The sequence below is a fragment of the Staurois parvus genome, unplaced genomic scaffold (genome assembly GCF_062004578.1).
Source record: "Staurois parvus isolate SC_StPar_1 unplaced genomic scaffold, SC_StPar_1.0 ptg000132l, whole genome shotgun sequence".
NCBI lineage: Eukaryota > Metazoa > Chordata > Amphibia > Anura > Ranidae > Staurois > Staurois parvus.
Genome location: NW_028317928.1, coordinates 5,575,203 through 5,601,364, shown reverse-complemented (window position 1 = coordinate 5,601,364; position 26,162 = coordinate 5,575,203). Strand labels below are relative to the sequence as shown.

At 42.9% G+C, this 26,162-nt stretch overlaps 2 protein-coding genes across 2 annotated transcripts in view; one reads left to right on the top strand and one right to left on the bottom strand.

The window, feature by feature from the left end:
* LOC149466215 (uncharacterized) overlaps positions 1 to 26,162 on the top strand; it is a 475,763-nt gene that overhangs the window by 171,207 nt on the left and 278,394 nt on the right. The window lies entirely within an intron of this gene.
* On the bottom strand, positions 970 to 26,113 carry LOC149466224 (uncharacterized). The gene is made up of 13 exons (XM_089672690.1): positions 26,063 to 26,113; positions 21,292 to 21,501; positions 20,918 to 21,019; positions 19,829 to 19,917; positions 19,656 to 19,728; positions 17,057 to 17,925; positions 5,893 to 5,925; positions 5,031 to 5,123; positions 4,299 to 4,421; positions 4,089 to 4,212; positions 3,726 to 3,817; positions 3,464 to 3,566; positions 970 to 2,358 (listed from the first exon to the last, which is right to left on the bottom strand). The coding sequence occupies exons 2-13, from the start codon at positions 21,410 to 21,412 to the stop codon at positions 1,244 to 1,246; spliced, it is 2,937 nt and encodes a 978-aa protein (XP_089528816.1). The 5' UTR covers positions 21,413 to 21,501; positions 26,063 to 26,113; the 3' UTR covers positions 970 to 1,243.

Below are 26,162 nucleotides of genomic sequence, written 5' to 3'. Positions count from 1 at the left end.
GAGGACCTGTCACTAAATATTTATGCATGCATTTCTTGTGATAAGAATAAAAGTGATTAAAATTTTTTTAAAGGGACAGTGCAAAAAACTCCCCAAAAATTAAATACATTTTTACAAAAAAGTTTAAAGTGCCCCCGTCCCTCCTATGATCACACGTAGTGGTGAATGCATATGTAGGCCACGCTCACATATGTAAATGGCGTTCAAACCACACGTGTGAGGTATCGCCAGGACCGTCAGAGCAAGAGCAATATATTCTCGCACTAGACCTCCTCTGTAACTTTACACTGCTAACCTGGAGACATTTTTAAAGCATCACCCATGGAGATTTTTATGTAACACAGTTTCACGCCATTGCACGAGCGTGCGCAATTTTAAAGCATGACATGTTGGGTATCTATTTACTCGTCTTAACATCCTCTTTCATATTTTACAAAAAAATTGGGGTATATATTGTTTTCTTTTTTTAATCAAAGTGTATTTTTTTCCAAATATTATATTGGTATATTCATTTTTAACAACTGCACATTTCGGTTTCCGGCCAAGTGCATTTTGAATTTTTGGTTTCGGCACCAGAATTTTCATTTTGGTGCACCACTACTTTTTTTTGAATTATGAAATTGTCCTGAAGGACCATCTCTAAAGGTATTGTCCACCACAATTTCAGTGGCCAGTTTTATTTAGTTTTGGGAAGCTGCCACATTTTAATATTTTAGGTTGATTTGGAGTATTTCAATATTTTATTGCATATCCCCTGTCAAAATGTTTACATTTGTTAGTTTTGGTTAAAGCATGACATTTTTTTTCCTGCACTGTGTGGCTCAGTTGGAGAGATGTCTCCTCACTTCCTGTTCTAGTGTTGTCCCCTGGACAGGGAGTAAACAAAAATCCAAACCAGATGTAAAAGAAGAATAAAAACCAAATGGAGTTTCTGACCATTTTGTAACAGAAGCAACTGTCAAAAGGTGATATCCTGCACAATTTCAAAGGTCGATTTTATTTGGCTTTAATAAACAAAAATGTATCAGGATTATGGGTTTGCACTGAAGGAGACTCTCCAAAGGGTAATGTCTAACACAAATTCAAAAGTCAGTTTTACTTGAGGTATTACAATTTCCGGATGAAATTTCTGTGTTAAGCCAGATTGTATTTTGATCACCGTGGTCCGTGATTTCCGGTTTTTGCTCTGTAACTGACTTTAAAAGACAAAGAAAATTCCAATGTTTCTACGACGAGATGAAAGCTAATGGGTGATCAAGTCCCCCTTCCTCACGTAGCACTCCCCATGCTCCGTCCATGACAGTGGCTCCTCTCCTATGTGGACCCTTTCATGTATAACAAGACTGGATTTCTGGGTAAAGCACCTCCGACACACAGCACAATAATAAGGTTTCTTCTCAACGTGGACCCTTCTATGACTGTCCAGCTGGAATTTCGTTGGGAAACTCTTCTTGCAGTCTGAGCATGAATATGGTCTTTCCCCTGTGTGGTTCTTGACGTGCTTAACAAGAGAAGACTTCATTTGAAAACACTTCCCACACTCGGAGCACGAGAATGGTTTTTCCCCTGTGTGGGACCTCTGGTGAGTCTCTAGTTCGTCCTTCCTCATAAAAGTCCTCCCACACTCAGCACAGGAGAATTGCCTTTCCTCTGTGTGCATCTTCAAATGTTTCTTAAGATTGTTCTTCTGCTTAAAACAGGTCCCACACTGAGGGCAGGAATGTGGCTTTTCGCTCGAGTGAACTTTTTGATGCACAAAAAGACTGGATTTCGAGGCAAAGCTTTTCCCGCACTGGGGGCAAGAAAAAGGCTTCTCCCCAGTGTGGGTCCGGATGTGCTGCACAAGACGGAATCTTTGGATAAAGCTTTTTCCGCATTCGGAGCAAGAAAAAGGTTTCTCCCCGGCGTGGACTCTTCTGTGTCTCTCCAGCTGGGGTTGGCTTGTGAACCAACGCCCACATTCAGGGCACGAAAAAGGCTTTTCCCCGGTGTGAATTTTGAGATGGGCCATTAGGTTTGTCTTCTCGTTGAAGCATTTGCCACAATGGAGGCATGCAAACGGCTTCTCTGTCGCGTGAGACTTCTGATGAGAGGTAAGTTCCAAAGCCTCGCTGAAGCATTCACCGCACTCGCAACAGGAGAGTACTTCACTATGGTGGGATGCAGTGTACATGGGATCAAGTAGACTTTCTCCGGTTGTTGATGGACCATATGACAGATGTCCTATCTGAACTACTGGATGGGGATTTGGGGTAAATGGGTTTTCCCCTGGACAGTCCGGTGTCATGTTGTCTTCTGTTTCACTATCTGAAGATGCTACAGGATAGTTCTCCGTGTTATTCCTCACGTAGCGTCCATCTGGAGGAGATAAGAGTTGGAGGAACAGATTGATTACTCTATTTGTCAATGCATATTATGTGACTTTTATTTAACCCCTTCAAGTCCGGACACTTTCACCCCCTTCCAGTCCAGGCCAATTTTCAGCTTTCAGTGCTATCACACTTTGAACGACAATTGCACGGTGATGCAACACTGTACTCATATGAAGTTTTTTAGCATTTTTTTGAGACAGATAAAGCTTTATTTTTGGGGTATTTATTCACCACTGGGATATTTATTTTTTTTTGCTATGTAAATGAAAAAGTCCAAACAGTTTGAAAAAAAGTGTTTTTCTTATAACATTTTGTAAAGAAATAATGTTTCATCATAAATCTTGGCCAAAATTTATTCTGTTATCTTTTTAGTAAAAAAAAATAACCCAAATTAATTTATAACCAAAAATTATAATTTTTAAACATTTTTTTACTTGTTTTTTTTTATATTATTAATTATGTTTTTTTTTTTTTACATACCGTCACCCTAGCAGTACAGTGTCACCATGGTGACACTGTACTACGTGTGGGGGGTGATGAAGATTTTTTTTTTACACTGATTGCTTTTACACCCATAAAGGCTGTAAAAGTAATAATTTTTCCTTTCTCCATTCTTGCAGCCATTGAGAACTACTGTGTGAGCTGTGATTGGTCACAGCTTGCAACATGGTACAAGGCTGTTGTGAATAGCCCTGTACCATGTGACCTCTGTGATCATTCACAGATTTCACACGTAGTAAGCAATGATGTCAGAAGTGACATCTTGCTTACTACTCTGCATGTGATCACTGATTGGCCAATCAGTGATCACATGATCGGGACCTCGCATAGAGGTCCCGTATGACGATCGGTGTTCCACTGTGTCCGTAGGTGCGGTGCTGCGCGCTCCCAGGGAGAGCGCACAAGCAGGGGGCAGGGAGGCCGTTTATAAACAGCCATCCGTTCCTGCACTGCCACTGTTTATATACAACGGCCAGACGGGAGGTAGTTAAAAATAAAATATAAAACCCGTGCTGAGATATAACTTGGCAGCAGTACCTGTAAAAGTGTGAATACCCTGCTCAGACATTTTAGATATTTTTTTTACTCACCTGTGCTGATCTCTGAGGATATTTCCACCTTACTTGGGTCATCACTCCTCACATACAGCTCTGTTTGTTCCATTTTAACTTCAACTTTAATTATACTTTCCTCCTATGTAAAAGAAAAAACACGATAAACAATATGTATCGAACACTGGAGATGTACAGCTCAGGAACAACCAATCAGAAAAGACCTTTGACTGATACTGGTTCTGCGCTTTGCATCCTTGTATCTAGAGTACATAATGTGAAAAGAGTGAGACCTTCCTACCTTATCATCTTGAGGGATCTCCTGATCTTTCTGTGGGGATGCCAAGGACAGCCTAGTACAGATCTCTGGGGAATTTCTGTTACTGGATCCATCTGTAGGAAACACACACACTGACTGAATCCATTGTTTCTATGTCTTTATATCAGAGGATGTGTGTATCTAGGTGGATCCTCAATACAAGAAATGAAAGTCTCCTCTTACCCGGTGATGTGAGGGGCGGCTGGTTTTCCATCATGACGTCCTTGTAGAGATCCTTGTGTCCTTCTATATACCCCCACTCCTCTATGGTTTCTATTACTTTATATCAGAGGATGTGTGTATCTAGGTGGATCCTCAATACAAGAAATGAAAGTCTCCTCTTACCCGGTGATGTGAGGGGCGACTGGTTCTCCATCATGACGTCCTTGTAGAGATCCTTGTGTCCTTCTATATACTCCCACTCCTCCATGGAGAAATAGACAGTGACATCCTGACACCTTATAGGAACCTGACACACACAATGATACAGTCACCATCCAGACACATCCCTTGTCTGTTACTGGAAAATGTCCCAGAATTCCCGGCACCGCTTACCTCTCCCATCAGCAGCTCAATGATCTTCTGGGTGACTTCTAGAATCTTCTTGCTGTCGTTCCTTTCACCTGTCAGGGAGGGAGGTGGGGGATCGCCATTTTTCTTTATTATGGGTCCATAAGCCTTCATAATGAGATGGAATGATAAGTATCAAGAGGAAACATGGCTACCTTTCCAATAACACCTGTCACTTCTGAGGTTTGGTGTGACATCAGAATCCTCCCCACCTGCCAGGTCAGGGATATGTTCTATTAATAGAGCTAAGAGTGATGTGAACTCCCAGAATCCTCCTCACCTCTCCGGTCAGGTCTGTGTTTTATTAATAGAGATAAGAGGGATGTTATGTGACCTCCCAGAATCCTCCTCGCCTCTCCTGTCAGGTCTGTGTTTTAATATTAAAGATAAGAGTGATGTCATGTGACCTCCCAGAATCCTCGAGACCTCTCCGGTCAGGTCTGTGTTTTATTAATAGAGATAAGAGTGATGTCATGTAACCTCCCAGAATCCTCCTCACCTCTCCAGTCAGGTCTGTGTTTATTGATAGAGATAGGAGTGACGTCATGTGACTTCCCAGAATCCTCCTCACCTTTCTGGTCAGATCTGTGTTTTATTAATAGAGATAAGAGGGATGTCATGTGACCTCCCAGAATCCTCTTCACCTCTCCAGTCAGGTCTGTGTTTTATTAAAAGAGATACGAGTGATATCATGTGACCTCCCAGAATCCTTCTCACCTCTCCAGTCAGCAGGTAGATGATCTCCAGGGTGAGGTGTAATATTTCCTCACTAATGCGTCTCAGCTTCTTCTTCATCCTCGATGATAAGACCTGGAATGAGATCACCATGATAGCAGCTCTGCAACAAAGATGTTACTTAAATAAGGAAAATGGAAATCTCAGGAGCCAATATGCCTACACATTAAAAGTAGGCACCTAACTAGATTTTTGTACTGTGGCCACTGAAGGAGAATGCTCTCCAGATCTCCTGGAATGTCTGGTGGCCTCAAATCAAAGCCCAGTGACCTGAGATCCATCTACCACATCACATGAACAGGATCTTCTGGTGCGAATATGGTCCACCATGGCTATGTCTGCAGACCAGATTGATGGCTCACTGGCCTCGCTGCACCCGACTCGCTGGGAGGAGGCTTTTCTCTCAGCCTCCTCCCACAAAAATATTGGACTCCGCCCAACAAGGACTGCCATAGTGTACTGCAGCCATTTTTGGGCTCCTTAAAAGGGAACTCTGACTCGCACACAAAATTTAGGATTTTGAATATGACCCTGTCGGGAAGTAATTACCTTGCTCTGTGACCATCTGTGAGTTGTTGGGCAACAAACTAAATCACCCGCAACACATTTCCAGCCAACATCGGACAATAAAGAGGGAAAAGAATTTAAGTCTCAGATCCACCCCAAAATGTCGAAGCTTTCAATGAAAATTCAACTGCAGTCTTCTATCGCTACGCCGCGGCATCTCTGGTTGTAGTGGCAAATCTCCACAACCCCTTCATGACTCACACAGAGGGTAACAAAGCCCCCCTATAAACTGACTATGCTGGGAACTCCTTTTCTTATAATAAAAAGTCATTATTACCTCCTCCTCACTGGACACACACTCTCCCCAGCCTTACACCAAGCCAAAAGGATTCTGTCACAGCTTGAAAGCCTTAGCTCCTTCTCTGGGCTACAACAAAATGGCCACCCTCTGTGCTGAGGACACTATATCTCAATATGAGCAACTCTCTTTGTATGAACTTTGTGTTTAAAGTGGTAAACAGAGAGGTGTTACAGACTTATCTAGGGATCTCTCTGTTTTCCCAAATACTTTACACTGCTGAAAACAGATATTCTGATAAAGTGGAATTCATATTCGATATACTTTACAACTTTACAATACATGATGTTACAACAGTACATTTTATCATATTCAAATGCTTGCTGGTAGATCTTGGCAATCTATCTCTGTTTAAAAGTGAATAATATCTTGGACTACAACAAAATGGCAGCCATCCTTCCAGTTCTGAGAACACTTCCGCTACACGTGTTTAAAGGGCTCTTTTTGATTGGAGCTTAGTGTCACTACGGCAACCACAAAGCAGCTGGCCGGCTGTGGAACGCAAACAGCGGAAGTAGAGGAGCCACAGGGCGGAAGTGTCCATCCTGTGTGTGTTATTCATGTTTTTTAAACTATAAATAATACATATTAACCCCTCACCCTCCAGAGGATTTACCCCCCTTCCTGACCAGGCCATTTTTTGCATTACTCTGACAATTGCACGGTCATGCAACGCTGCACACAAATTAAATTTACATCCTTTTTTCCCCGCGAATTGAGCTTTCTTTCGGTGGTATTTGATTGCCTGTGCTTTCTTTATTTTTTGCGCTATAAGCAAAAAAAGCCACAATTTTGAGTAAAAAACAATTATTTTGGACTTTTTGCTATTAAACATGTCCAGTAAAAAAATTTAAAAAATCAAATTTCATCATAAATTTAGGCCAAAATGTATTCTGCTCCATGTCTTTGCTAACAAAAAATCCCAATACGTGTAAATTAATTGGTTTACGTGAAATTTTTAACGTTTACAAATGACGATATAGATACTGGGCTTTTTTTTTTAAATATTTTTACTAGTAATGGCGGCGATCAGCGACTTATTGCAGGACCGCAGCAGGCATTCTGACACTGGGTGGAACTGACTTGGTGTCACTGTAATAAATCTAAATTATGATATATATATATGATATGATATATATCTAAACTATATGTTATAGCGTCCACAAATGGCAGTATGGATACTGGGATTTTTTTTTTTATTTTTATTAGTAATTGCAGCGATCAGCGACACTGTACTAATGGCACTGGGCAAGGGGTTAACATTTGGGAATGATCAAAGGGTTATCTGTGTGCTGGGAATGTTTTACTAGGGGGCGGGTGTCGCAAACGTGTGCACCAGAGACTGACGCAGTCTGCCATTTTGTTAAGAGTATCCATGTTATTCCCTCATTCTTCCCCCCTCTCACTCTGAGAGGCACAGTGACAGATGTGTGTGTTGTAAAAGAGTCACAGGCCAGATCCCAGCAGGGAGCCACGAGGTGCCTCACTGTCCCAAGAACCTGTGCCATTTCACACCTCGGAAGAGATAAGGCAAGCTTTCTCCTGAGTTGAGAGAGATTCCAACCTCATAAAACTTAACTTAGCGTAGGTGACAGAATCAGATAACCTTGGTTAAAACCATTTTTCCCCTATGTCTCATATTTTGGAACATGAGAGACTTACATAAAAACCGAACATATCGTCAAATGGACGATGAGCAGGCGAACAGTTTGATGGGTCACTTGCCTTGTTTTGGACACACAGGAAAGCAGAAAAATAGATCTCATGAACCGTTTAGTGTACACTTTCATAATTCATATCTAATCAATCCTCAGACTTGTCTGCATAATAATCTACCCATGGTCAAATGTCACTTGTGCAGTTGAAAAGTTATGGGCCAAATATGAGTTATGGGAGATTTTTGCTCTAGTTGAAGCATCCACCCATCTCTCCACGCCCTATCGGAGATTGGTCCTTGACTGCAGAGCCGCCCCCTGCTGGGGACTACAAAACAGGCTGTCAGGTCTAAGATTAAGGAAGTTGAAGATGTCTCCCATTTTTAACATCAATACTACCTGGGGAGACACGTGCCCTCTTGCTCTGAAACTTGGATCTGCTAACCTAGGACTTTGGCAAGTACCTTAACCCTTTCACCTCTCTCTCATATCTCTTTGCTGTGCTATGGTTCTTTGTATGTTTATATATATATCTTAGTTACATCTTTTTTCTGTAAATATTTTTATTGCACCCGTTTGACCTTATAGTAATAAATCTTTCTTTCTGGAAGTGTTGAACTGTTTATATAGCTCTGTATTGCAATTTACGAATCCCTGCCTCTAAAGAGAATGCTACTGTTTGTTTATCCCTTTGTATAACAGGCCTGTGTTATGACCGTGTTATGCAGTCGATTATTTAAATTATGATAGTGTTATAGCTGATACCGCCGAGTTTCCTCTTTTTCTGTACAAAAAGGAGGTGGTGGCAGTGTGAAGGGTTAATTGCATAATTAACCTGACCCAGTAACAATCGCCCAGGCTGCCGGTACATCGAATGTGGTCCGTTAGCTGGAAAATTGTTGTGCAGGGTGCAGCTGAGTGTGGCATTGTTATGCACGTCACATCGTGGTTTTAGATTGGCTAGTCCTTCGGTCACGAGTTTGGTGAGAAGGTCTGGGGTCTGACGCCGCAATCGTGACATATTGGACGTCGCGTTCGTGGGATTGTCGCATGTTGGTGGCGGCGATCTTGTGATCGTGACAGCGGGGTCTGTGTGCTTCACTGTACTCACACTGCTCTGGATGGCTGTGCTGTGCAGTGTGCCAGAGCTGACAGGGAGAACTTTTTTGTTTACAAACAGTCCTCCTCATCGGAGATCCTCGGCAATCACCGGGCACCGGCGAGGAATCACAGGCTAAGACCCGGTGATTGACAGCTGCGACCGCGAATGGTGGCGCGGGTAGGGCGTGTGCGGACCACTACCCGGAAATGATAAATCACTTATATATACGTGATTTTGCGCACAGCTGCTGCCCTGTAGCAGTATTTCTGCTATAGGGTGGTCAGGAAGCGGTTAAACATGTCCAGTAAAAAAACTTAAAAAAATCTAATTTCTTAATAAATTTAGGCCAAAAAGTATTCCGCTCCATGTCTTTGCTACAAAAAAAATTGCAATACGTGTCATTTAATTTGTTTGCGTGAAAGTTACAGCGTTTACAAATGGCGGTATAGATACTGGAATTTTTTTTTTTTTACTAGCAATGGCGGCAATCAGCGACTTATAACAGGACTGCATCGGACATTCTGACACTGGGGGGGGGGGGACTGAATTGGTGTCACTGACATCCCCAGTGACACCAATACAGTGATCAGTTCTGATAAAAAAGCACTGACACTGCACTAATGGCACTGGGCAGGAAGGGGTTAACATCTGGGGCGATCAAAGGGTTAACTGTGTGCTGTGTGTGTGTGTTTTACTTGGGAGGCATGCTGTGTGCAGGAACTGAGTCTGTTTACATACAGACCTCTACCTTGTCAGTGATACTCGGTGATCGGGAATCTCCGGCCGGGATCCGGTGATCGACATCTGTAGCCACCAATGGCACAGTGCCCGGATTGTTGGATTTCAGCTCCAGTGGGCCTAGTACATAATTCGTGACTTTCTCTAAAGTCAGGCTGCTGCTGACCCCGCCTCTTGAAGAGTTGGATGCCTGTGTAGCGTGCCCTCCTAGATGGCTAGGGGGAGCTAGATACTAATTGTAAGGCAGAGGCTGAGTAGCAGCCTGGGTGCAACAGTCAGATTGTGGTCAGGGCTGAGAGGCTCTGCATGCCTGCCCCTCTGGACTTTCCTCCTACTCTAGAACTTTGGAGAAAGGTCTAGAAGCAGTGGGCAGATGTGAGGACTGGCTGATCTGCACTTCTGAGGGATCCTAGCCAATCCCCAACAGGAGGCTTGGCAAGGGGCTAGGACCACCCTTAAAAGTGATTGAGCCTGCTCAGCAGCAGGAGAGTTCGGGTGAGAGAGAGAAGGATGTGAGGCTGGAGGCAGGAGCCTGTGAGGGGGTGCAGATGGAGAGGGGCTCACCTGCAGGCAGAGAACCTTGGAGGGCTCAAAGCTTGGGACTTCACCGGCCCCCCTGAGAGAGGACCACCTGTGAAGCAGGGAAGGAGTGTCCCGGTTAGAAGGTCTAGTAGCAGCCACTGACCCACCAGCAGCATAAGAGAGGGACCAAGTGAGTAAACTTGCACCCCCTGGGCCAGTAAGGGGAGAGGAGCACTGTAGTGGGGAAACTGGATTTACTATCTTACCCGAGACTGTTTCACAGTGCAGTGTCAGGCACTGGATCCCCTGCTCAGGGATTCACCCAGTACAGCTGGATGAGGAGAGGAGCCGTCTGGGGTCTGGGGTGGTTCTACAGAAGATGCTGGATAGCTCTTCAGAAGAGAAACTATTGTGAGTATAACCCTATAATGTTGCGCTCCCAAAACACTCCAATATATATATATAATCACTGATCTATGTCCTGAAAACATATGCAAAAAAGTGAAAAAATTTTTTTTTCACTTTTTTGCATATGTTTTCAGGACATAGATCAGTGATTATATATATATATTGGAGTGTTTTGGGAGCGCAACATTATAGGGTTATACTCACAATTTTTTACACATTGGTAGTTATGTGTTAGATGTTTGCGATCCCACCATATAGAGGATATACATTTTATGTTGTATATTAGGGTGACCTTTTGTTTTTTGGCTCGCAAGATACTTTAAATATTTTACAGAAGAGAAACTATGCTGTGAAGCAGGGGTCTCCAAACTTTCTAAACAAAGGGCCACTTGACTGTCCTCTAGCCTTCGAGGGGGCCTGACTGTGGCCAGTGGGAGTAGAAAAGGTCCAGAGTAAACCAAGGCCCTTTGTTGGTGTCCGTTGGAAGAATATCACCCCATCATTGGAGTCATTGTGAGGAATCGTGCCCCATCATTGGGCCCCATTGTTGGTGTCATTGTAAGGAACAGTGCTCCATAATTGGTGTCAGTGGAAGGGATTATGCCCCATTGTTGGATAAAATAGTGCCCCAAGGGCCAGATAAAAGCAAACCAAGGGCCACATATGGCCCCCGGGCCGCAGTTTGGACATATTTGCTAAGGAGTTGATCCTCAGTTGCCATTTCCCTTGGGCATCATATACACCCCTTACCCCATCCAAGTTCTAAATCCCCTAATAAAACTTCAAAACCAAACTCAAGGATTGGTTGCTGTCTACAAATGTGAGTCTGAGTGAAGGAAATGTGTGTTGCCTGGCTGTGCAGGACTATAGAGGGACCCAAATCTATTGCAAACCCTAAGGGGGTAATGCTACACGTTACGCCTTGAATATGGGTGTGACATGTCCCATTTTATGAAAGGTGAATATACCCTTTAAGGCTCCGTTCACGTATAGGCGTTTTCAATCGCCGCGAATCTGCCCGCGATTTTAAAACACGCAGTTAACCGCTTCCCGTCCGCCCTATAGTACTGCTACAGGGCAGCAGGGGTGCACAAAATCATGAGTATATATGTGATTCTTCATTTCCGGGTAGAAGTGTCCACACGCCCTACCAGCGCCGCCATTCGTGGCCTCGGCTGTCAATCACAGATCAGTTCACATCAGTTTTTATCAGTTTTTCATCTGTTAACTACTTGCCCTCCAAAGGATTTATCCCCCTTCCTGACCAGGCCATTTTTTGCATTACTTTAACTGACAATTGCGCGGTCATGCAACGCTACACCCAAATGAAATTCACGGCCTTTTTTTCCCACAAGTAAAGCTTTCTTTCGGTGGTATTTGATCACCTGTGCGTTTTTATTTTTTGCGCTATAAAAAAAAGACTGACAGTTTTGAGAAAAAAACAATATTTTGGACTTTTTGCTATTAAGCATGTCCAGTAAAAAAAAATTAGAAAATCAAATTTCATCATAAATTTAGGCCAAAATGTATTCTGCTCCGTGTCTTTGCTAAAAAAAAAAAATCTCAATACGTGTAAATTAATTGGTTTACATGAAAGTTATAGCGTCTACAAATGGCGGTATACAGTGAGGAACAGAAGTATTTGAACTACCTGCGATTTTGCAAGTTCTCCCACTTAGAAATCATGGAGGGGTCTGAAATTCACATTGTAGGTGCATTCCCACTCTGAGAGACAGAATTTAAAAAAGAATTTTAGGAAATCACATTGTATGATTTTTAAAGAATTTATTTGTCTTGCACTGCTGAACATAAGTATTTGGACACCTAAGAAACAGCAAGAATTCTGGCTCTCAAAGACCTGTTACTGTGCCTTTAAAAAGTCCACCTCTACTCCACTCATTAATCTAACTTAGTAGCACCTGTCTGAGCTCTTTAAAGACACCTGTCCACCCCACAGTCAGTCAGACGCCAACTACTACCAAAGGCAAGACCAAAGAGCTGTCAAAAGACACCAGAGACAAAATTGTGGACCTCCACAAGGCTGGAAGGGCTACGAGGCAATTGCCAAGCAGCTTGGTGAAAATAGATCAACTGTTGGAGCAATTGTTAGAAAATGGAAGAGGCTAAAGACGACTGTCAGTCTCCCTCGGACTGGGGCTCCATGCAAGATCTCACCTAGTGGGGTATCACTGATAATAAGAAAGGTGAGGAATCAGCCCAGAGCTACAAGGGAGGAGCTGGTCAATGACATGAAGAGAGCTGGGACCACAGTTTCAAAGGTCACTGTCGGTAGAACACTACGCCGTCATGGTTTCAAATCATGCATTGTACGGAAGGTTCCCCTGCTCAAGTCATCACATGTCCAGGCCCGTCTGAAGTTTGCCAATGACCATCTGGATGATCCAGAGGAGGCATGGGAGAAAGTCATGTGGTCAGATGAGACCAAAGTAGAACTTTTTGGTCTAAACTTCACTTGTTGTGTTTGGAGGAAAAAGGATGAGTTGCATCCCAAGAACACCATCCCTACTGTGAAGCATGGGGGTGATAACATCATGCTTTGGGGGTGCTTTTCTGCGAAGGTGACAGGACGACTGCACTGTATTAAGGAGAGATGAATGGGGCCATTTATTGTGAGATTTTGAGCAACAACCTCCTTCCCTCAGTCAGAGCATTGAAGATGGGTCGTGGCTGGGTCTTCCAACATGACAACGACCCGAAGCACACAGCCAGGATAACCAAGGAGTGGCTCCGTAAGAAGCATATCAAGGTTCTGGAGTGGCCTAGCCAGTCTCCAGACCTAAATCCAATAGAACATCTTTGGACGGCGTTGAAACTCCGTGTTGCTCAGTGACAGCCCCCAAACCTGACAGATCTAGAGGAGATCTGTGTGGAGGAGTGGGCCAAAATCCCTGTTGCAGTGTGTGCAAACCTGGTCAAGAACTACAGGAAACGTTTGACCTCTGTAATTGCAAACAAAGGCTTCTGTACCAAATATTAACACTGATTTTCTCAGGTGTTCAAATACTTATGTTCAGCAGTGCAAGACAAATACATTCTTTAAAAATCATACAATGTCATTTCCTGAATTGTTTTTTATTCTCTCTCTCAGAGTGGGAATGCACCTACAATGTGAATTTCAGACCCCTCCATGATTTCTAAGTGGAAGAACTTGCAAAATCGCAGGGTGTTCAAATACTTCTGTTCCTCACTGTATATACTGGGATTTTAAAAAAATTTCTACTAGTAATGGTGGCAATCAGCAACTTATAGCGGTGGACATTTCGACATTGGGGGGAACTGACTTGGTGTCACTGACATCCCCAGTGACACCAATTCAGTGATCAGTGCTAAAAAAAAAGCACTGACACTGTACTAATGACACTGGCAGGAAGGGGTTAACATGAGAGGCGATCAAAGGGTTAACTGTGTGCTGGGAGTGTTTAACTAGGGGGCGGGGGTTGTTCTTCACTGTAAGCACACTGATTGAGATGGCTGCGCTGTGCAGTGTGCCCAAGCTGACAGAGAGGAAGATTGTTAGTAAACAAAACAATCTTCCTCCCCGTCGGAGATGCTCAGTAATCACCGGGCGCCGGGGGGTAATTTTACCAGCCAGGACCCGGTGGTTGACATCCGTGGCCACGAATGGCAGCGCGGGCAGGATGCTCGTGTGCGCCCCCTACCCGCAAAATGCGGAATCATGTATATATACGTGATTTTGCACACATGTGCCGCCCTGTAGCAGTAAATCTGCTATCAGGTGGTCCTTAAACGGTTAATATCGTGAATTTAAATGAATATGAATTTAAAAAATACAAGCCAGCAACGTAAAATAACTTTTATTGAAAGTAACACACAAAAATTGGGACTAAAAGTAAAATGAAATATATATAAAATTAAGAAAACTTAAATAGAGGAGTTTTTGCATTAAAGTCACTAGGGGGCATTTTTGCATTGAAGTCAATGGGAAGCAATCTTGCATTGAAGTCAATGGGAGGTGATTTTTGCATTGAAGTCACTAAGGGGCGTTTTAACATTGAAGTCAATGGGAAGCAATCTTGCATTGAAGTCAATAGGACACGATTTTATATTGAAGTCATTAGGAGGCAATTTTGCATTGAAATCACTAGGGGGTGTTTTTGTATTAATGTCACTAGGAGGCAATTTTACATTGAAGTCAATAGGAGGTAATTTTACATTGAAGTCATTAGGAGGCAATTTTGCATTGAAATCACTAGGGGGTGTTTTTGCATTAAAGTCACTAGGGGGCGTTTTTGCATCAAAGTCAATGGGAAGCGATCTTGCATTGAAGTCAATGGGAGGTGATTTTTGCATTGAAGTCACTAAGGGGCGTTTTAACATTGAAGTCAATGGGAAGCAATCTTGCATTGAAGTCAATAGGACACGATTTTATATTGAAGTCATTAGGAGGCAATTTTGCATTGAAATCACTAGGGGGTGTTTTTGTATTAATGTCACTAGGAGGCAATTTTACATTGAAGTCAATAGGAGGTAATTTTACATTGAAGTCATTAGGAGGCAATTTTGCATTGAAATCACTAGGGGGTGTTTTTGCATTAAAGTCACTAGGGGGCGTTTTTGCATCAAAGTCAATGGGAAGCGATCTTGCATTGAAGTCAATGGGAGGTGATTTTTGCATTGAAGTCACTAGGGGGCGTTTTTGCATTGAAGTCACTAGGGGGCGTTTTTGCATTGAAGTCACTAGGGGGCATTTTTGCATTGAAATCAATGGGACATGATTTTGCATTGAAGTCAATGGCACGCAATTCTGCATTGAAGTCAATAAGACGCATTTTTGCACTGAAGTCAATAGGGGGAGTTTTTGCATTGAAGTTACAAGGAGGCAATTTTACATTGAAGTGATTAGGAGGCAATTTTGCATTGAAGTCATTGGGACACGATCTTGCTTTGAAGTCAATGGGAGGCGATTTTTGCATTGAAGTCACTAGGGGGCATTTTTGCATCGAAGTCAATGGGAGGCGATTTTTGCATTGAAGTCACTCGGGGGCGTTTTTGTATCGAAGTCAATGGGAAGCAATCTTGCATTGAAGTCAACGGGACGCGATTTTGCATTGAAGTCAATAAGATGCATTTTCACACTGAAGTCAATAGGGTGAGTTTTTGCATTGAAGTCACTAGGAGGCAATTTTACATTGAAGTCATTAGGAGGCAATTTTGCATTGAAATCACTAGGGGGTGTTTTGCATAAAAGTCACTAGGAGGCAATTTTACATTGAAGTCATTAGGAGGTCATTTTACATTGAAGTAATTAGGAGGTAATTTTACATTGAAGTCATTAGGCGGTAACTTTACATTGAAGTCATTAGGCGGTAACTTTACATTGAAGTCATTAGGCGGTAACTTTACATTGAAGTCATTAGGAGGCAATTTTGCAATGAAATCACTAGGGGTGTTTTTGCATTAAAGTCACTAGGGGGTGTTTTTGCATCAAAGTCAATGGAAAGCAATTTTGCATTGAAGTCAATGGGCGGCAATTTTTGTCTTGAAATCTCTAGGGGCGGTTTTGCATTGAAGTCAATGGGCTGCGATTTTGCATTGAAGTCAATAGGACACGATTCTGCATTCAAGTAAATAAGACACATTTTTGCACTGAAGTCACTAGGGGGCATTTTTGCATTGAAGTCACTTGTCGGGCGTTTTTGCATCAAAGTCAATGGGACATGATCTTGCACTTAAGTCAATGGGGGTGATTTTTGCATTGAAGTCAATGGGACGCAATTTTGCATTGAAGTTAATGGGATGCGATTTTGCATTGAAGACAAGACGAATTTTTGCATTTAAGTCACAAGGAGGCAATTTTACATTGAAGTCATTAGGAGGCAATTTTGCATTGAAGTCACTAGGGGGCATTTTTGCACTGAAGTTACTAGGGGGAGTTTTAGCATCGAAGTCAATGGAACACAATCTTGCATTGAAGTCAACAGGGGGAGTTTTTGCATTGACATCAATAGGATGTGATTTTGCACGGAAGTCAGTAAGACACGTTTTTGCACCAAAGTCAATAAGACGCGATTTTGCATTGAAGTCAATTATCATTATCGGCACCTTTTTTTTTGCCTATTGGCAAAACAACAATAACCCTATTTTCGTACGATAATTTTTGTCGGCCGATATATTGGTGCATCGCTAGTTTCAAGTTCATAAATGCAAGGACTTCCATATCATCTGTACTACGGTTCATGTTAGTACCTTACAGAATCTTGAAGTGACAGGTTGCTTAAATGGATCATGAAAGGTGGCAACATCGGATGCTAGCTACACCTTTTATACACCTTTTATAAGTCCAACTGTCGTCATCAGCTCAACCAATCCAAAGGAGCGGGAGGTGACTGGGTGAAAAGGGGGTTAACATGAACCATGAAGAATCTCAAGAGATTTTCCACCATTTTGGACTTGGTAAGAGACTTCCACTAAACCGTCTTTAGAAAGGTCCGAGCTATAAATGCCCTATATGAAGACCCCATAAAAATGCCAAGGTGTGCACCATTGGATTCCAGCCATGTATCTATAATTAACAACCTAGGTTTATAAAAGGAAGATTAGACCCACTGGGAGCTGCTATGGGGTATAGCAAACAGTTCATATTCAGGCAGGACACCCATATTGATTTCTGTACAGACACAGAACGGCAAGCCAACACTTTCATGAAGACGGTACACTTGTTTTGACTGACAGCTCAGATGGCAACGGCTTCTACCTTGTGCATTTTCCTCCGATGCTTGGCCAGCCCTGACTTCTGCCTGAAGAACTTGCCGCAGTCCAGACAAGAAAATGGTTTCTCCCCTGTGTGAAGTCTCAAGTGGTCCATGAGATGTTGTTTTTTGGTGAAACCTTTGCCGCACTCTGAGCAGGAATAGGGCTTCTCTCCAAAGTGCATCTTCTCATGTATGATAAAGACAGACCTGGCGATGAAGCCTTTGCCGCATTCGGAGCAGGTATAGGGGTAATCACCCGTATGGATCCGCTTATGCTTCACCATGTCAGACTTGTCTGTGAAACACTTTCCACATATGGAACATTCATAGGGCTTCTCCCCTGAGTGAATCCTACGGTGGCTAATGAGCGTTCTCTTGTTGGTGAAGTGTTTGCCGCATTGGGAACAGAAGAATGGCTTCTCGCCCGTGTGAGTCCTCTGGTGGGAGTCCAAAGAGGCCTTCTGGGCAAAACATCTTCCACACTCAAAGCAGGAATATGGCTTCTCTCCAGTATGGGTCCTTTCATGGAGGACAACGTTTGACTTTTCTCCAAAGCGCTTCCCGCAAACTGAACAGGAAAACGGCTTCTCCCCCGTGTGAACTCTCTGGTGCTTGATGAGATTGGAGTTTTGGTCAAAGCACTTGCCACATTCGGAACACGAATATGGTTTCTCCCCCAGGTGGACTGTCTGGATGTGTCTAAGGAGACTTGACCTCCGGCTGTAACACTTCCCGCACTTAGAACATGAAGCTGATTCATCACCTTTATGGGCATTACGAGAGGTTATGGATTTGGAAGGGTCTTCTCCTTCGTTGTCCGTTGAGGTCAAGGCATGAGTTTGGTGTTGGTCATCTGGAGAAAATAAGAGAGGGAAAAGAACAGGTATTTTGAAACAAAGAGCAAACTGAAGAGCAATACATTTGTAGACACCTGACCATCATACCAACGTATATGGACTAAATTTGTGGTCACCCATCCAAATTATTGAGGTCAGTGAAGGACACTGTTAATTAAGCAGCATAAAAATACACTTTAGAGAATTGTACTCTTCCAACCTTGTGACAACAGTTCTAGCATGAATGAGCTCCTGTGGACAGAGTCAACTCCATAAAGACATGGCTTCACACATCTGGTGTGGAGGAACTCAAGCAGCCTGTATAGAGCCCTGACCTCAACCCTACTGAAGACCTTTATGATGAACTGGAATGTGTTATGAGCCAACTCCTCTCTTCCAACATCAATACCTGACCTCACAAGTTCTTCTTTGACAGAACGGGCATACATTCAAACAGACACTCTCCAAAATCTTGTGGAGAGCCTACCCAGGAGAGTGAAGGCTGCTATAGGCGCAAGAGAAGAGCCAGCTCTATTTTAATAGTCATAGGTTTGGAATGGGATCTCCAACAAACTCATATAGGTGCTAGGTATCCACTTTGGGCCATATTATGCATCATTCAATGACTTGGATTAAAGTTATGATACTTCATAGTTTAACCACCTCCCGCCCACCATATAGTAATATGACGGATGCAAGGTGGTTCTCTCGTTCTGGGAGGACATCATATGACGTCCTCCCATTCTCACTGCACATGCGCGGCTCCCGGAGCGCGCAGCCCGGCGATCGGCGGTGCGCTGTGTCCCTCGCACACAGCGGATCACCAATCTGCAGAAAGAGCCGAAGATGTCGGCTCGGTCATGTGATCAGCTGTGTCCAATCACAGCTGATCACATGTAAACAGGGAAATGCCGGTTATTGACCTGCCAGTGCCCATCAGTGCCAGCTCTCAGTGCTCATCCATGCCACCTGTCAGTGTCCATCAGTGCCAGCTCTCAGTGCTCATCCATGCCACCTGCCAGTGCCCATCAGTGCCACATTTCAGTGCCCATCAGTGCCACATCAATGCCCATCTGAGCTGCCTTTCAGTGTCACCCATCAGTGCCAGTCAGTGCCACCTATCAATGCCAGTCAGTGCCACTTATCAGTGCCAGTCAGTGCCGCCTATCAGTGCCACCTAACAGTGACAGTCAGTGCGGCCTATCAGTGCCACCTATCAGTGCCATATATGAGTGCTGCCTTTCAGTGCCCATCGATGATGCCTGTCAATGCCCATCAGTGCCACCTATCAGTGCCCATCACTGCAGCTTCATTAGCGTACATCAGTGAAGGAGAAAAATCACTTATTTACAAAATTTTATAACAAAAAATAAGAAAAAACTTTTTTTTCAAAATTTTCAGTGGTTTTTGGTTTGTTTAAGAAAAAATAAAAAACCCGGAGGTGATTAAATACCACCAAAATAAAGCTCTATCTGTCACAAAAAAATGATAAAAATTTCATATGGGTACAGTGTTGCATGACCGCGCAATTGTCATTCAAATTGTGAGGGCACTGAAAGCTGGAAATTGGCCTGGGCAGGAAGGGGGTATAAGTGCCCTGTAGGCAAGTGGTTCATTTATTTGCCAGAAATTTAATATATAGTCAGTTGACTGAACTCCAACACTGGGCACATACTGTCTCCCCATTACTGCCTACTGACAACTGACAAGTACAATCTCTTTTCTGGATTTTGTGTGTATTACTCACCTGTACTGATCTCTGGAGAAATGTCATCTTCTTCCTCTTTAACAATGATTTTAATATTAAGCAGACCGGCAGCCTGAGAAAACAATAACATAACTTTGTTATATCCCCTAAATCTATGCACAGATCGCATAAATCCACACTTTTATGTATTGAGAACCTAAAGGTCCCTCTACCTGATAGATCTTACAACTTTTCTGTGTGGACCCCGGGGATGATGGAAGATGGGGACATCTCTCTGGTGGGTATCTGTTACTGGACCCATCTGTAAGAAAACACAAAAACAAAGATTGGACTTCCTAGATGTCTGTATTTTTAAAGCTGAAATTTAATCTGCCTATCTTTTGCTTTCGTCAGATGATCCTGTTAATATCTATAAAACAAATATATTTCCCTAGGACTTTATTTGAAGTGCAACACATGTATGCATAAAATACATCCATGATAATCAATTTATTCACATTTTGGTACAATTCTCATAATATTACACGGTAAGCAGATAAAACAATATCGAGCTGATCTGTAGAAGTTCCAGAATACATACAGTATTCCATACATGATACAGGACCATAATATACATACATGATTGGATAAAACGCATCTTAAGCTCGACACGTTTCGTGAAACTGAGTTCACATCCTCAGGGGAAGATGCACACGTGCTTATCTATAAATCGAATATCAATTTTGAAAATGATGTTATGGTATACTTAATGATCACTGATGCAGTGATCACTGATGGGACTGGTTCTTGTGGGTTATTTATTTATATCAGGTACTTATATAGCGCCGTCAATTTGCGCAGCGCTTTACATATATATTGTACATTCAAATCAATGCCTAACCCTCAAGGGGCGTACAATCTAAGGGTTCCATTCTCACAGCTCCAAGGATAGATGTCTTCTGTGGTCACCATCTTGAAATAAAGGTCCTATGAAGTAAATTTTAGCTGTTTGTAAGTATAGGGCTCTTTTAGAGACCCTTGAGTTCTAACTTGCATCAGTGAACATGAAGTATAGTATATTATAATTTTCAAAATTGATATTCGATTTATAGATAAGCACGTGTGCATCTTCTCCTGAGGAAGTGAACTCAGTTTCATGAAACGCCATCAGGGATGACACATCTAAAGAGATATTGGAATGAGCCATTTCAATCATGTGTAGGACAAATCTACAAAGCCAAATGGTCATTAAAGAATCTCTATACAAGGAGAATCTGGGAGTCTTTTCTGTATTAAGTATTTAGTAAGTATTTAGTACTCACCTGTGCTGATCTCTAAGGGGATTTCCTCCTCTTTAACCTTCAAAAGTCTTCTGTCCTTCTCCAATGTGACATTTGCTGGAGTCTCTTTGGTGTCTCCAGGGTCTGTGAATAAAGATGAGAGTGAAGCCCCCTGTACTGAGATGTATGAGAGACCCCAGAGAGTGTGTGGGGGAAAAGACTAGTCACGTCTCAATGACATGATGTGAGGAGGAGAGTCTAATAGAAGCTGATGGCTCCTGACTCCCCAACTGGGCACATACTGTCCCCCTATTACTGTCTACTGACAGAGGAGGGGGGGGAGAAGAGGAGATTGTTGTAGTGACTGAATAAGGAGGATCTGGGACTCTTCTCTGGATTTAGTGTTTATTACTCACCTGTGCTGATCTCTGGAGAGGTTTCCTCCTCCTTACATGGTTCTTCGTCCATCTCTTCATCATCATCCATAGCTTCAACTTTAATGATATTTAGTTTGTCCTCCTGGGAGTCCTCCATCATGGTGTCCTTGTATAAATTCTTGGATCCTTCTAAAAGCTTCCTATGTCCATGAGTAGAAGACCAGCTGGTTAGTTGTTATATATATTTACCTGCAGTAGACGAGGTTAGAAAGGAAGAAATATAACTTACAACATTGGTTAAGATCCCAACAACCCCAACAGGATAGTGACCAAACTTATTTTTTTCCTTTTGGATAGAGAAAGAAGGGTTAAACTCATCAGTTTTTTTTTTTGCTGCCTATATCCTGTTGGAGGGGTTCCTTCATTTCCTGTCTCAGAGACCCTACAGGAAGTCAGAGGAAAACTCCTACCTGGGGCAAAACAGTTGGCACTGAAGGTCTCCATATCGTAAGATTTCCCCCTTTGACTCTGGTGACAATGAAAATTTTGGATTTCCCAACACTTTGCCTTGAAGATAGTGGTCACCAGGACTAATAGAGAGACTGAGTCTACCCAGTGAGGACACAGAAATCAATAAAAACATAGCAGGTACATTACTGGAAGGCCATCCAACTGTGACATTTTTTGGATTTGTTTCCCCCTCCTGCCAACTTCTTCCGCCTGCTTACCGTACTGGAGGGCTTCTTTCAGAGGAGGGTGCCTTACCCCATGCTTTATCCAAAGTTTACAACCTACTCTTGGCGCCACCCCCGGACTATACACCCTCCTATCTTCTGAAGTGGGAATCGGACCTTGGGAGGACTTTTTCGGAGAAGCAACGGTCTTCTATTCTTTTTCTCTTGTTGAAGTCTTCCTCGTGTACAAGAGTACAAACAGTAACTTTAAGATTTTATCCCGATGGTACAGAACTCCGGTGGTATTGCGGAAGTTGTCTCCTTCCAACTCTAATCTTTGCTGGCGATGTCAGGAGACGGAGGGGACCCTACTTTATATATTTTGGTCATGCCCTTGGCTTGGGCACTACTGGAAGGGAATTTGTTGTATTATTCAGAAATTCATGCCTATGGATCCGGCATACTTTCCGTTCCATATTACCGATATGTCACCTAAGGCTTACAGGCGATCGGTTGTGCATCATCTATTAAATGCAGCCAAGTCCTGCATTGCTCTGTGTTGGCGGAAGCCGCATCCTCCCTCACTTGGGCTATGGCTACGTAACGTTGAACAAATGAACCATATGGAGGATTTGATGCTTACACATCAGCATAAGCGGGAAATTTACTCTAAAACATGGACCTTATGGAACTTGTTTGTTTATTTGGATGAGGGGAAAATGCTCCGTGAGATAGGGTAGGACTGGTTTGTTCCTTCCTGGCCTTGCCATGGTTCCCATGCGCCCCCACCCCCATTTTTTTGTTTAGTTTTTTTCTCTTTCCCTGCTCTCTCTTCTCTTCTTACTCTATGGTGCTATCTGACTCACTGCTCCTTCCTATCTCATTCCTTTTTCTTTTGATTTGAGGCCTACCTCTGTATTTTATATACATATGCTTTTACGAATACATGACAAGTGTTTTCTGCTGTTCCGTTGTTTTCAAGAAAAATAGAATTTGTAAAGAAAAAAATATATAGCAGGGGTTCGAATCCTTTCCTACTCCATCCAAAACTTTACCTCTTGCCGCCTACATAATGCATATGTGCGGCAAGGGCAAAGCATATCACCCAAGGCTCTCTTCATAAATGCTACATAATGCCACTTTTTTAGATCTAATAAGAGTCTGGAACATATCTCAGAATTTTTTTTTTCCTGACTCTTCATAGATCTGAAGAAGTGGCAGAATATAGCATTCATGAAGAGAGCCTTGGGTGATATGCTTTGCCCCCACATATACCTATGTTGGAAAGGAGATGAGAGATCCACCAAATGGTTGGGTATAGCTAGTACTTTTCTGTGCTAGGCCAGAGTATGGATATGGTGAGGTTAGCATCTCCAAGCCACTTCTTCAGTTCTAATGAAAGTCAGAACATACCCCGACATTTTCAGTTCCTAAAACTCATTAGAACTGGAGGTGTGGCCTTGAAGAAGCTAAGAAACGTATTCATCAATACATAACGAGTCCAGATGACTATGACTAGCTAGTACTAGATATAACATTAATAGATCTATCATAATTATAGAACAGTCACCAAAAAGGCCCACATGTTTCATTGCTACTGAGGATTCAAAGCACACTGGGACTAAAAGTCTCACCTCTAAATATACATATATACTGTATGCCCTAGAGATAGTGTAAGTTAGATCAATGGTCTCCAAACTGCAGCCCAGTGGACAAATGTGGCTCTTTGCTTGCTTTTATTAAGCCCTTGGTGCACTATTTCATCCACTGGGGCATAATTCTTCACAGTGACACCAATGAAGGGACACACTTCCTCCTAGTGACACCAACAATGGGGCACAATTTCTTCCAGTTACACCAACATTGAGGCCCAGTGACACCAATGTAGAAGCACAATTCCTCCCCAATGACGCTAACGATTGGGCACAACTCCTTTCACTGATACCAAAGATGGGGCATTGTTTTTCCCCACTGATGTTGGGACCTTTTCTACTCCAAATGGCCACAGTCCAGCCCCCCTAAAGTCTGAAAGACAGTAAACTGGCCCTTTGCTTAGAATGTTTGGAGACCCCTGATTTAGATGGTCAAACAGGCACAAATATCCCTCACAAAATATTCCTCCACTTGAGTCCCTGAAAGGTAAAACAGCCCATAAGGGAAATAGTCTTGCCGACCAGCACTGAAAACAGAAAGCCTTGAAAGGGACTTCCTCCTTTCAGGTGGGGATCAGAGAACAACCTGCTTCCTCTGCCACAACCAGCCAGCGTAGAGTGTCATCATCAGGAGATGCAGGTATCTACAAGAACATATTAGTGAAACGTTGCTCTTGCTATAATAATGTGATCACTTAATAAACCTTTGGACCCAGTGCTGTTGACATTGTTCTTCTCATATTAGTGAATGACTCGTCCTCCCCATCTTTACACATTGGCCTGGTGCAGAAAGGTCCCAACCACCAGGTGAATCCTTCATCTTCTCTCCAACATTCTTCCCAATGCTATTGTCCTTACAAATGGTAAATACTGTGATGATGTGCCGACCCCAGGCAATGACCTCAAACGATGGTGATTTCCAGCGCTGCTTGGGAAAATCTATGAATTGTCCTCCGCAGAGGCCAATTCTGTTCTGAGTAATGCAAAGAAATGTTGCAACATGATAGAAAATTCTTAAACAATCCATGGTAAACCTCTCCCACAGCCTGTATATACCACATTATACAGGGATTGACCAAATTATGGAAACACCAGGTAAAAGATCAAAATCATTACCTAATATGGTGTTGGACCCTCTTTGGCATCCAAGACGGCCTCAGTTCTGCTAGGAATTAACAAATATATGTCTTATGGTGGGTATAGGTATCTGATCCCACTCTTCACGCAAAAATTGTACCAGGTTTTGAAGAGATGCCGGAGTTTGAACATGAGCTGGAACCTTGTGCTCCAAAATTGACCATAGTGGCTTCATGATATTGAGGTCTGATGACTGTGGGGAAGGTGCAAGACTTTGTCTTCATGCACCTCAAAACACGATTGGAAAAAACACCAGCTGTGTGAATCGGAGCATTTTCTTATTGGTAAATGCTGCTGTATTCAGTAAACAATATCTGTATCATGGTGTGCATATGGTCCAAAATGTGTACATAGTTGCTGGAAGTTACTTTACCATCCAAGATGATGATGGGACCATCCCAAGATATGGCTGGCCAAACCAAGATTTCGCCGCCACCATGCTTTATAAGTGGAAGAAGACAGTAATGGTTGTGAGCTTGGGACGGTGTTCATCACACGTACAGTAAAAGCGTTGGTGGTTGAGAACAGTGTGAAGCTCGATTCATCGGACCATATTACAGTCATCCATTGATTGATAGTTCACAATTTTTGGATGTTGCACCACTTTCTCCTCTTCTGAGCATTAATACCGGTCCTTAGTGGTTTGGCAATTGCAGCTCGCCCGTGAATGTTCTGCTTATGGAGTACCCTCCACGCAGTGTTGGTGGACACGGGTTTTGGAAGACTAAGATTGAGTTCTGCAGTCACTTTTGGCAGCAGTTGTTTTCTTATTCCGGGTCACAATCCTGAGCAATGTCCTTTTGTCTCCTTCAATCAGTTGACCATGCTATGCTCATCAGACAATTGTTTTGGCAACTTCGGTCTCAGAGGCACCAGCTAATCGGCACCAACAATTTGCTCTCTTTGAAGCTCAGTAAGATCTGAGATGACTCCGTATTAATAGCAGCGCATGACGGAAGTGAGGTTTCCCACCTGTTAGCTAGGTGTCTCATCACATAGCAAAGCATCACTTCGACTTTCAACGTGAAACATGTCGTCACTTTCACACCTGCCAATTATGTAGTGTTTCCATTTTTTGGTCCCACCCCCGTATTTACTCTTCACTGACGGAAGATGCTGTCTGGAGGGTTTTTAGGCCACACCAGCCAATCGCTGGTGACAAATACCATCATTTTAGTGCAGACAAGGAGAGAAAAGGAACCCTACTGGTTAATATGGGATACACCCCCAAATTTTACTGATACCCCAATAATGTCTGATATGTTCCTTAGTCAGTGTGAGAAATATGTGCTATACTGATGTTATATCTTTATCTCCCCTATTTAATAAAAAAGAACACATTATTACCTCCTTGTCCCTGTGCAGCCATTCTCCAGCCCTCCACCAACAGCATTCTGCTCTCACTGGTACTCCTCCCTGTCTTTTTCTCTGGGCTACAACAAAATGG

Coding starts and splice junctions, on each gene's coding strand:
- LOC149466224 (XM_089672690.1), bottom strand. CDS start 21,412: ATGATGGAGGACTCCCAGGAGGACAAACTAAATATCATTAAAGTTGAA. Junction 4,213..4,298: donor TTGAGCTGCTGATGGGAGAG/GTAAGCGGTGCC, acceptor TGTGTGTGTCAG/GTTCCTATAAGGTGTCAGGA. Junction 3,567..3,725: donor AGATCCCTCAAGATGATAAG/GTAGGAAGGTCT, acceptor TCTTTTACATAG/GAGGAAAGTATAATTAAAGT.